The sequence below is a fragment of the Bacillus rossius genome, chromosome 12 (assembly GCF_032445375.1).
Source record: "Bacillus rossius redtenbacheri isolate Brsri chromosome 12, Brsri_v3, whole genome shotgun sequence".
NCBI lineage: Eukaryota > Metazoa > Arthropoda > Insecta > Phasmatodea > Bacillidae > Bacillus > Bacillus rossius.
Window position 1 is genome coordinate 38,526,083 of NC_086339.1, and position 13,032 is coordinate 38,539,114.

The following is a 13,032-nucleotide window of genomic DNA, read 5'->3' on the forward strand; positions in this document are numbered from 1 at the left end:
ACTGTCACAATTTTTCTCTAAACCAATAAATGCTTCATGTAAAAAATTTTTATTCATTGCATCAATTGTACAAACCTGTATAAGGAAATCTGTTTCTTAATAACTTTTTAAGTAAGATGTTCCACAAACTTACCACAGCCATTCCTTTTTCAATAAGAAGGCAGAGAACTACAGGAACTATGGAATCTAGAAAGAAAAAAGTTAAAGACATAACATTTATGTTTCACAAAATTGAATGTTCTTAAATCTTAAGTACCTAATATAAAACAAATGTAAAATTGCAGCCAGGTCTTAATTCAAAAACCTAATACCCTATAATTTTGTACAGGTTTTTTTTTTTAAGTACTCCATACTCAAATCTACGTCTTAATAGCTATATTACAAAAGTTTGGCCGAACTAACAGTCAAACATGATTGGTAACGCCAAACATCTGTAAAATGCTGTTGTCTGCCATTACCTGTGTTTCCCTACTTGGCAGACAATGTTGCGATACTTATTGCATAGTAAAATAGCCAAAAATCTGTAAAGTGTGTGTATTTGAATAGGTTCTAACATAGCAGCAAAAATAAATATCATATGAGAAATAAAGACAATAAATAGGATTTAAAATGTTGAATATTGCAAGACAATAGTTTGGTGTTTTAGTCTAGCATTGATAAATATGTTATCAAAATTCATGATATTATCAACAATTTGCCACAGAACTAAACAGGGCTAGAAAAAAGAGTTTCTGGCCAGAATACATGTTATGATGTCTACAAAATGGTTAGCAAAAGTGACTATAGTAAGTCTTCTTTAAAAGGATACTGGCCAAAAATAATTTAAGATATTCTATTGCTGTCTGGTCAGGGTCAGATCAGGCAGGGTTAAATAATTGATGTTCAGCCAAAATTATATTGGTGACATTTTATAAATTTATAACATTTTTAGTCATGTTACGTAGTTCCTGACTCAAGGGGAACATTATCAAAAAGTGGAACTTTTTCTGTAAAAATACCTATAATCCTCCGTAAGTACTTCACCACATCCATCAAGAGGAAACAATGAATGTATTATTGTTACTGTTTGCTGTACAGTTCAGTGGTACCCATGAATAACACTAAGTCTTAATATTAGTAAATGTTATTGTAAACCAATAAATGTAATCATAGAAAGAATGTTTTGTGCAAATCATGTGTGAAATACAAACATGGAATATAAACAGAAAATGTTAGGTGAAATTCATTAAATGCAAAATCTGTTTATCTTCACCAGTTTTAATTTTCTTTTGCACTAGTAAATAACTAAAATAAATCTACCATTACTCTGAACAATATTATAATGGTGAATTGCGAAAAACCCAAAAAAAAACCTCAAAGCACATTTAACCCAGGCTAATGCCCTCCTCACTTATTAAATGGTTTAAGCAACCATTTATTAGGTTTTTTTCGTAATTTTCAGTACATTTATTAGGTTTGCTGATATTTAAATAACCACTTTTAATTCCTTTTAAGAAGTATTCCTACATTCACCATAAGGTGTTCTTTATAGATAGTGAATAAAGCCCCTGGACTGTTTTTACCTGTCTGGTTCTGAATTTACAATTGTATAGTCTTCATGTATGAGAGAGAGAAAGAAAAAGATTTCTAATGATTTTACTGTATCATGGTGGCCACTCACAGTCACCAAAAATATTCCCTGATTTTTCCCTGATTTCCCTGATTAAAAATTCAAAATTTCCCTGATATTTACAATTACAAAAAAACATACTTTTGATGAAATAATATTATATTATAGAAAGAGATTACTCACATTTTAGCACCCTGCTGTATTTTCTTCATTATATACATACGGAAGTTTGTTAAATAACATAATACATTTAAAATACGTAAGGTAATGGCACCAATAGGTGACATGTTAAGGGGTGGTTTTGAACGAATTATTCCTTGTTATCGAAACTACAAGACATATTAGTCAAATGTTGTTATTGTTGGAAGCACTATTTTTTTGACTTACTGATTTGCTATATATTTTCCCGAAAAACCTTTGTCATAATTTATTTTATCTTTTTTATTTGAGTCTTACCTTGGCACCTAAAGTTGACATGTAAAACACAGCCAGAACCTTAGGTTGACATCTTGGGTACCATAAGTTGACATTATAACATAACTTATAATTTGTTAGGATTATTAAAATAAATATTCTTCTAAAACTCAATCTGTCTTCATGCTTTTCAAAGACACTAATTATTCAGTACTAGCAAGCTATCTTGTCCTTATTAATACAATAATGTAGTTAGAAAATTGTTTAGTCACTCAAATCAGTAGAAAATGATACCATATTCTTAAAACAACTAGAACTACTTGGACAATTTGCGGACTACGTCCTCTTGGCTGAAATAGGCTTCTTCTTCGGTCTTTGAGAATCTCATACTTTGTGGATTTCTTTTTAAAAAAATCCCCAAGTAAAGTTAATTTTCTTCATTTTCTCTAACTTGTACAACATAAAGTCGAAATGAACTTTTCCCGTATACTTTAATCACTGCAAAATCTTGGAGATGCAGTAGAGTGCTTTCCTGTTCTTCCTCTTCAATAGACATATCAGAGAAGTTATCTTCACTTTCATGAAGTGAGATCACGTCTGAGCAATCTGAAGAAGACATTTGTTCATCTCTTAGATATGGCCGTTAGAGATTGCTTGGATTTAATCACATTGAGTTTTTTTAACTCTTGCCTCCTTTCTGGCAAGTTTTTCAGCCTCTTTTCTCTTCTTTTCTGAATACTTTTTTTCTTGATAAATTTGCCACTGTGCAGAAGTAATACACTAGGAATTTTTTCCCAATGTCTCACACAAGTGGTTACTTTCTTTTCTCTTAGCCAGAAAAGAGCTCTCTTGAATGGTGATGTAACTTCTTGCAAACATGTCTTTCCTACTATATAATCACTTACAGTTTCTTTTGTTACTGTTTCAATTTTTGTGGCACAAGCATTGACAACCTCTTGAAGTTTATCTATATTTTCATCTCTAAGCCTAGACTCATCAGGCAACACTGAGCTTCTAAACTCAACAGCGGTTTCTTCACCCATCATCTCAACTTGTAACTCTTCTGGATAATTTTGACGCTGTATCAGGTTTTCTTGCTGAAATTCTTTTATTCTTTCCTCCACAGTTTCTTCCTATTCTCGTACATTTCTTGTAGCCTCTCTTTCCAGCACTCCACCCACTAGTTGAATTGTAAGTTTCGTTACTTTCAACGACAGCTCACGAAGGCTTTTAACCATCAATGTTTTCTCACTTTTCTAATAACTCAACTTCGTGATGACTAATAATGGATCTTAACTATGCCACATGATTTTCCAATTCTTTGCTTGTTTGTAATACTGTTGGGTTAATTTTTTCTCTGGACATCACTGCATATTCTTCATCGACTTTAAAATTTATGATAAAATACCTACTATGTGGTCAAAGAAAGAAAAAAACCCTAAGGTATATTATTGTTACATTGTTAGCTTGCACAGGTGGCCTAAAGTTGACACATCAGGACCTTAGGGTAACAGGTATGTCACCTTAAAGTTCCCATGCATATTTTCCACTGTTTCCTAAATGAAACTTCACATTATTCATTGAGAAGTTTCATTCACTTCATATGTTAATAATTTGCTTGTAACCGAAAGTTGACAGTACTGTCATCTTTTGGAAACATGCTTTTATTTGGAACCTAAAGTTGACACACCCCCCTCTAGCACCATTGAGTGATGTAAGGTTATGGTTTTTTGTTTATACAGTTAAAATAAACTTTGAATAACATGTGATAATTAAATGTACACATAAAAACTTTCATTTTAAAACTTTATTCACTATTTGGCAGGTTACTTACCTTATGATTTTATTAACAAAACTTGAAGTATCACTCACTATTGAACACTACCGCCTTACTTCAATCATTACTACACTGTCATTAATATGTGGCCTTGTTCTAAAGTACCAGTTTCATAATAGTAAGTCCACCTTAAGTGGAGGAAAGTTATTTTCCCACAATTGTTATTTGAAATCTTATTATTTAAAAAATAGAATTATGTGTCACCTTTAGGTGGCATGTCAACAATTGGTGCTATTACCTTATGTCACTTTACATTATAGCATCCCTTTCAATGACCTGCTGTCTATGTTTTGTTTTGTGTCTAGAGACAGGAAAAATTCGCGAATTCATTTCGCGATAGGCTAAAATACAAATAGTTATACCTCAGTGCTGCCTCTGCTATTGGCTCACTACTCACCTGGATGACTCTGGGCCAATGAGAAACACCCGACCAAAGCTTTATAAAATCACAGGCTGCTACATTGGGATGTCTCACAAGACAGCAGCCAATGAGTGGGTTCATTTGACCGAAAGTACGCAGAACTATGGAGTTCATCCTACAGGTCATTGAACCCGCAAATTTTTCCTGTCCCTAGTAATGGGGTATTTCAGTGGCGAGCGCTCAAACATTTTTTCACACAATTTTTGATAACTGTTCTTACATTCATTTTTGAAGTGTAACATTTCTAGTTGTGAAATATTCTTAGTCTTAGTACTCTCAAAAAGGGATAACAGTACAGTGCAAATTTTACTTTGTGTTTGATTTAAAAATGAAACTACTAATGGATAAATCTTCACTGCATTACAATCAGTACTCCCATCTGTAGCTAAAGCAAATGGTCCACTTACTAAAGACTCAACAGTTTCAATTTAGTTTCATCAGCCATATACTCCACTAAGGCAGATGTTTTTGTTCTTGCACAGCTGTATTTCTGTGCAATTTTTGAGTCCGGAAACATAGCTCTATACAAATTACCCGAATGATCGGCTACTGCTATCTGTAAATTGTGTTCTACCAAAACACGTGTAAACAATAACTCTGCGTTTGTTACTTTCGTTTCTTCAGATGTAGCGAAAAACGACGATATAGATTTATTGCTAGTCACGGCTTTAAAATGTTCTGCATGTTTCTTTGATTCAATATGCCGTCCTCAGTCATCCCTTCCACCGTTCGCAATCGAAAAGTCACACGTGCATACGTTACAAAACGTGTGGCGTTCCAAAACATTTGAAGATGACAAGCATGGCCATTCATTTATATAGTTTGGTCAAAGGTTCTGAAGAATAACGTTCTTTTTTTTTTGCCCCAGATACACATTGTTCTGTCACACGCTTCATTTCTACAACCGGCACTGAAGAACACAACACTATCGAACAACATAAAAAGGTTTCACGTCTATACACACGACAAAAACACTTTGATGAAAAAAATGGCTTTCAAGAAAGTAAATAACACAAGACAGGTTAGCCAAAGTACCGTACAAAAATTATCGTGATGTAAGTAGCTAACAAACAAAAAGTCCGAGAATGAATATGTAGAGAAGGTGGTAATATGGAACCCACTGATTATATGGAACCCCTCGATATTCCGGCCGGGAAGTGCTGTACACACTTGGTGGGTGGTGGAACTAGTCCTTCTCCTTGAGAAACGAACCCCCGCCATGTTTCAGTCGCTTGCGTGCAGCTATTGAGAGACAAGACGCTCGAGTTTATTTTCGGAGATTTCGAATGTTTTTTGAGGTATGTTTAGTCTGTTATTTTTGACTGTGTTGTGTAGGCAACTGAATTTTCGTAGTGTGTACGTGTGTACTAGTTTTCCTACCGCTTCCATGGTATTCCATTATTGAAAATCTTCCTTGAGATCCATGACAACAACATGTTTTCCAAAATTGTTATGTTGATAACATGGAACCCCCAAATGCAAAAGGGTTCCATATTACCAACATATTTCAGTATAATTCCGAGTCAAATAAAATGCAGAATTTACTTAACTGTCTACATTATTTGACTTCATAGCTAAGTATTTATTCATTTGTTTGTTGCAGAATGCCGAGGAGAGCGCTCGCAGGTGGTAAGGAGGCGAAGAAGAGAAAAGTATGGAACAAACACAATATGGAGCTGGCGATAGGAGCCATCCGCGAAAAGAAAATGGGCCTCAAAAAGGCTGCCAAGTGTTACAGCGTCCCAAAAACCACACTTAGACGCCTTGCTTACGATGAAGACATGCCTGCTGGCGAGGCAGTTAACAAGAAACTTGGGCGACCACCTGTGCTTAGTGATAAAATGGAGAAAGAGTTAGTGCATTATCTTCATTTTATGGAGGCGAAATTCTACGGCTTCACGTGAATGGATGTTCGTTGAATGGGCTTCCAAATTGCTAAGCCCAACGAACTTAGTCACCCTTTCAAACAGCAATTAGCTGGAAGGGCTTGGCTGGACCATTTTCTCAGACACCACAAAAATCAATTGACTTTGAAAAAACCTACCGGAACATCATATGCCAGGGCGACAGGTTTCACGAGAGAGAGAGTTAATGGGTTCTATGATGTTCAATCCACAGAATATGAAAAGACAAACTTTAAAGCTAACATGATGTATAATGTGGATGAGAGTGATTTGACGATAGTCCAATCTAAAATGGCCGAGGTGATAGCTCTTTAAGGGAAACGACAGGTGTGTGCATTAACTGCAGCAGAACGTGGATCCCTAGTGACTGTAGTATGTTGTATGAGTGCAGGAGGAAACTTTGTACCCCCAATTATGATCTTTCCCCGCAAGAATATGACGGACACTCTTGAGAGGGGCACCTCCCAGAACCATTGGTCCCTCTCACCCTTCCAGATGGATTCAAATGGACTTATTTACACAATGTTTCAAACATTTCCTTGATTATGTGAAACCAACCTCATACTCTACGACCACTACTCCCACACCCGGAATGTTGACGTAATTGATTTGGCGAGGGAAAATCACACAACGATTGTGTGCCTGCCATCCCACACGAGTCATAATTGCAGCCCCTGGACCGCACATTCATGGGTCCTTTTAAGACCTACTACAACGAAAATGTCAGGCAATGGATCATGCACAAGGATAAAATTCCTGGGCCGTACGACATCTGTGAAATACTTACAATCAATGCTGCACAGCTGCGACAGCTATAAGGGGATTCGAAGGGACAGGTATTTTTCCTTTCTGTAGAAGTAAATTTTCAGATGCTGAATTTCTTGCCAGTGAACATGAAGCAGAACATGCAGCACTTTCTACAGAAGCAGCCAATGAGACAAGTGACACAGAAATAACTCCAGCAAATGTCATTGAAGCACCACACGTTTCACCTCTTCACATTCACCCTATGCCCGAAAAAAAGAGAAATTCACGCCGGGGAAGCCAACCTATGAAGTGTTCTGTTTTGACTAGTTCACCTTACAAACAACAGCTACAAGAGACTAAGCGTCGGATTGAACAGAACCAAACGCAGGGTTGAGAGCTTAGACAAGGCACAGAACGACAGCGTGGAAAAGGAAGAGGGCACAGAGAAGGACGAGCAGCACTAACTCTTCAGAAAGATGACACAAACACAGACAAGACAAATGCTACTCCATCAACATCAGCAGACATTCCAAGCACCTCCAGAAACTTTAAGTCAAAAACTACAAAAAGGAAAGCATCACCTTACATCTCAACATCATCTGACGAAGAGTTTAAAGGCGATAAATCGGGGGACTCAGATTTGGATGTGCCTGTAGGGGAAGAAGATCCTGCACAGAAGGATGCAATATGCGTATTTTGCGATGAACGGTTCTCTGATTCCAGATTGGGTGAGCTGTGGGTTCAGTGTATGGTCTGCGGGTACTGGGCTCACAGTGAGTGCGCCGGTGCAGACGACCGACAATATGTTTGTGATTATTGCAAGTGAAGATATTTAAACTGATCATTGTGTAGTTATGTCTACACCGTTCAATCAAGACAAGTTATGTTTTGTATTGATATAACATTATTCTTAAGATATTTGTTTGTTTTCTGTCACTTTCTCATTTTTTTGTGAGGAATAAAGTGTTTTATTTTGATTCTGAGGGTAGGGTTCCATATTACCATCACATAATGATTACCACCCACTTTTACCTTTTTTCACATACTAAACAATAGTAATTATTGTGTATCTAATAATTGGGAAATTATAGCTATTACACTTGCACTGATAGTTTGGGGATCCATCAAAGCCATAATTTACTTTTTTAACCCTATTGCAGAGCCACAATAACCAAAAAACAAAGTGGGGTTCCATATTAACACCTTCTCCTCTACTAGTTGTATCGTACAATGGACGTAATACCGTACCATTTCTATTACAAAACACAACAATTAATCTACTTATTTCGACAGTACATGCGCACATTTATTAGTTCCGTTATCTGCACAACCACGTGATGTATTCGAACTGCGTTCACGAAACACGCACACCAGAAACGGAATTTTTTTTCTGTTACCCAGCAGCACAAAGCCTCGTTTCCGTAATAAACCAGCGATGTTCTGTAATTCCGTAATTCTGTGTTAAATCCGTAATAATTACGGAAAATCCGTAATGGTTGGCAGCTCTGCGGAAATATACACGACACAAAAAATTCCCGGTTATTAAAAAAATTCCCTGACATTTCCCTGATAATTCCTGATCAACATGATTTCCCTGATAAATCCCGGTTTTCCCGGTGAGTGGCCACCCTGTGTATAAGTGCATAATGTATTAGTCAAAATAGGACTTGTTTTGTAAAATTTGTATTAAGAAATATTTAAGTTCCACATTTGTTGAACAATAATTTCATTTTTATGAATAATACAATGTGTTAAAAATAAAAACCACCAAAATCTCCTGTTTAAAAAACAATTTGGACTTGAAATCAAAACCAAAAAAATTCTTGTCCTTTATAGTTACATATCAGGTAGACAAAAAGTTTAGCACCAAGCATTCCAGAATAAATTAGGTCCAGAATAAATTAGGGATCATTTGTCACCAAGTCTTTCTTCGTATGTCCGAAACCAATACAGTTTCACGTAATTTCACCTCACTGAGGAAAGCGAAGTCCATGATTGCTCTAATCAATGTACCCGAGAGTTTGGATGCCACAGAAGCTTAAGGGGATTAGGCATCTCCATCTAGCAATCTCAAATATTTTGATACCGCGTGCAACAGAGCTTCCATGCTAATTTTTTTGTTTGTTTGTTTGTTTGTTTGTTTAGGTCAACACTTGTGAACTGGTGTGGTTATCGTGAGTTTTAGTTGCCAGCATGAAATAATAAGTTATTTCCTTGCAGCACTTACAGACTAGATCCTGTTGAGTCGTGTATTTCCAAAACTGGCCATCTCCCTCAGAACAGTTTTGCGAGAAATCAAGGAAAACTGTTTACTCAATTCCATGATGTGGCATTCAAGACGGTTTATTAAATGAATATGGCCGCTTTTGTAATTAACTGCTCCTTATTCACTGTGGGTTACCATGGAATTTGATTTTCTAGAACAAAACCATTTTTTTTCTTTTTTTTGTGGAGGTTACAACAAGGTATAGAATGTCTGGCAGATATGATTTTACACCTCGACATGCCAAAAACAGGGCTAAGTAGCATAAATTTGAATAATAGCAAAATAAAATGGGAAAAATCCCAGATGGTGGGGCTTAATCACCGGACACAAGGGAGGGCGAACCACTGCCTGGAGTGCCGAGGGGTGTCGTATAAATGGAAAAATCCCTGTGAAGAGAGAGGCCTCTTCACTGCTCGTCTCTTCCCGGCAGCGGCTTCCTACCTTGTGCCAACCACGGGACAGACAACCCAAGCAAGTGAAACGGACCCTCCAGACGAGGAAACTCACACAAGAGCAGCACGATGGATGGGTGCTCCGCCCCGCCCTCTTGTTGGCCGGTGAGTACGATGAGCCACTGGTGGGGGTCCACGCGGATGCCATACCTTCAACATCATTTCATACACACCTCTAAAACCTGAGACTAGCAAACTACACAGTTTCATGTTCCAAACAATAACATACAATTTTTAAACATTTACAAATCAACGGCAGTGGCAGCCCAATTTAATGGAGGCCCTACCCTCAGAAAATTTTAAAAACTAATTCTTCCAAAGAAAAATTTTAAGCCAATTTAAATATCTACAATGGTTTTTGCTAATCTAGCATAACAATATTTTAATTTCAATCTGAGCAAATTAGCCTCAGATCTGTTTTATAAATGTGTACGATAAACTTCAGGTGGAATCGTGTGCTTATACGTGGCAATAAAATATTTGAAAATTTTTCTCTAATACTCTTTACACTATCATGAATTGAAATTTGGTATTGACCAGCACTTTAATTTACATAATACAATTTTAATAATTACTTTACACATCAATGTAAAATTTTTTTAACAGCAAACTAGACAAAACAAGTAAAATAAAAATTAAAAGCACCAGCACGGGGCCCCGCTAACTGCCAGGCCCGGGGAAATTCCCGGCTTGCCCTGCCCTGGGGCCGCCACTGATCAACAGATTCGCATTCCTGTGTATCAGTAGGCTACCTGGTTGGAAAGCTTGATATTATCTTGAAGTCTCTCTCTCTCTCTATATATATATATATATATATATATAGACCCTATATATATATATATATATATATATATATATATATATATGTATATATATGTATATATATATGTGTATATATATATATTATGCATAATATATATATTATGCATAATATATATATTATATATGTATATATATATAATATATTATATATGTATATATATATTATGTATAATATATATATTATATATGTATATAAATAATATATTATATATGTATATATATATTATGTATAATATATATATATTATATATGTATAGTGTTTTTTCATGGAGTAGGTTTTTATGCTATCCATTTTTCGTAACTTTCTGCTAGATGGCGCTGCAGCGCATCAACTCTCTGAGAGGGGGCCCACTTGCGCTTGCAAAATCGTAACTATGAAATGTGAATGATAAAACTTCATCCCCGGGCCCCCCTGGGAATCCTACAGATTTTCGCCCATGTTCCACTGGTTAAGTACCAAAGTATGTTTTATGTATGAACAACCCCATCAGGTGTAACAATATTTATGTTCTTATTAAAATATCAATTTGGTTCATTTCACGAACACATTGTATGCATATTGATTGACCTGCAGAAATTTATGGATGATGGTACCAGATTTTGCCATATGATTTTTATTCTGGTCATTCATATTGATTTTCAGTTGCAAAGGAACAAGAGAACTTGGGGAATAAAAAATTTTGCATCTGTCAAAATTGTCAAGAAATTTCTGTTTATATTGTTACTTGAGATACATCATACCTCCATTTTGTCAGAATTCTAGGTTTTCTTTTTCTCCTTTAGCAAACTCTTTTTAATGCTGTCACAATATTTGCATAGTCGAGAATAAGTTTGGTCTAGTTAATATTTGTATATGTTCTAAATAGGTACGTTAAGAATTGTTTAAAGTACAATAATATTTATTATTCCTTTTTTATTTTTATTATATATGTAAAAAAATTTTAATTAAAATAATATTTCATAACCTTGAAATGCAATCTCATTGGTTGCCATTTGTTAATTTTCCATGCACTGGAGCAGCAGGCGCGATAATGGCATATTCTGGGAGACCCGTCTCCGTTTCCGTGCCATTGTAGAATGGGCCTTTAGAGTTAGCCATGCCAACCAGCAACCAGCAGCTTGGATGGTTGGTTGTGATAGGTTTACACTTATGGCTCTATGCAATAAGCGAAGTGTCGACTTGTTAGTGAGCATAGTGCTAAGATTACAGAATTGACATACTGCAACTGCACGACCAACTTTACATTTGCAGAGATGGCAGATATTTCAATAGTGAACAAGCTGGTAAAAAAAAAATTATAGCAGGAGCAGTGCTCATTGCTTGTTTTGGCATCCCCTACCACCCATTAAATTTATGCCCTGAAATTTTCCGAACCTTCAGTAAACCAGTACATAACTAATTGTACATGTGGTGAACTCTTTGTTAACTAATATTAAACTTACGGTACTATTAAGTTCTTTGCTTGTACGGTACTTCAAGATTCAACAACAATTTTAAATTTCCTTTATCGGCTTTCATGATTTGCAACTAAAAAATCTACATAATTATTTATGCGATGAATGTATTCGCAAACCAAAACCACGAATCTATGATATCAGCTGTCAAGACTAAGCATTTTTAGATAATACTAATTTCGTCACTCACTTTATCAAATTCTCCAAGAGCAGCCTGATACCTCCGACGGTGAGAATCAGGAACGCCCAGTTCACGAAGCCAGTGAAATTGTCGAACCCGGACGACCACGAGAACAGCGAGTCTCTCGGCCTGTGGCATCTGGAATACAACAAGACAACAGTTCAAACTCCATCATCTTTTAAGGTGGTGTAGCACACACCATGTTCATTTTTCATTTTCTCGTCATTACTACTTGACAAGAGCTACATGTATTTATATCAATTTAACATGAACTACTTCGCATTTTTTTTAGTGTCACAAATATTATTCACCAATATTTCCTACATGTGAACCAGTAGTAATGCCGAGATAATAAAAAACATGTCAAGTTCACAAAACAATAAAAGTAGGTACTCTTAAAATTTGAGTTTACAAAATTAAGGGGTAACCTAGCATACATTACTGTTTGTCCAGTTGATGGGCTGCGCCACGTTTGCAGGACACCCCAAATATAGGGTGGTAACAGGTTCAAGGAACTATATTTCCTGGCAGTGAATGTTTGATGATTTAAAATTTCACAATGTGTGGTCAAGCACCATTTCAGCAATGTTTTGAGCGTTGCAATAAGGAAAAGGAAGTTAACAACTCATACGTCACAGTATGCCGTCTCCTGACAATTCTAAGGCACGTTCTACAATGTAACGTAAACGGAGACGAATCTCACGGAACAAGATTTTCTACAATAGCACGGAGACGGACCCGTATGGATTAGCTCGGCAATGCTGAGCTCATCCCTATAAATTGCTCCATGCCACCAATAGAAGCAGAGTACTTGGCTGCGGTGGTAGCCATGTTTGTTAATGTCCTAAATTCATTAAAAATTGTTAGTACAAGAATGTCTATTGTTTTATTACTAGGCCTACTTTGTTGTTTATTTTCATTATG

The 13,032-nt window shown here is 36.1% G+C and overlaps 1 protein-coding gene across 2 annotated transcripts in view; it reads right to left on the reverse strand.

Moving 5' to 3' along the window:
• LOC134537851 (diacylglycerol O-acyltransferase 1) overlaps positions 1–13,032 on the reverse strand; it is a 59,312-nt gene that overhangs the window by 25,690 nt on the left and 20,590 nt on the right. For both annotated transcript variants that reach the window (XM_063378729.1, XM_063378728.1), the window contains exons 2-4: positions 12,118–12,246; positions 9,706–9,800; positions 134–186 (exon numbers count right to left, since the gene is read on the reverse strand). In XM_063378729.1, the coding sequence (XP_063234799.1) occupies positions 134–186; positions 9,706–9,800; positions 12,118–12,246 (277 nt within the window). The remainder of the gene's footprint in view (positions 1–133; positions 187–9,705; positions 9,801–12,117; positions 12,247–13,032) is intronic.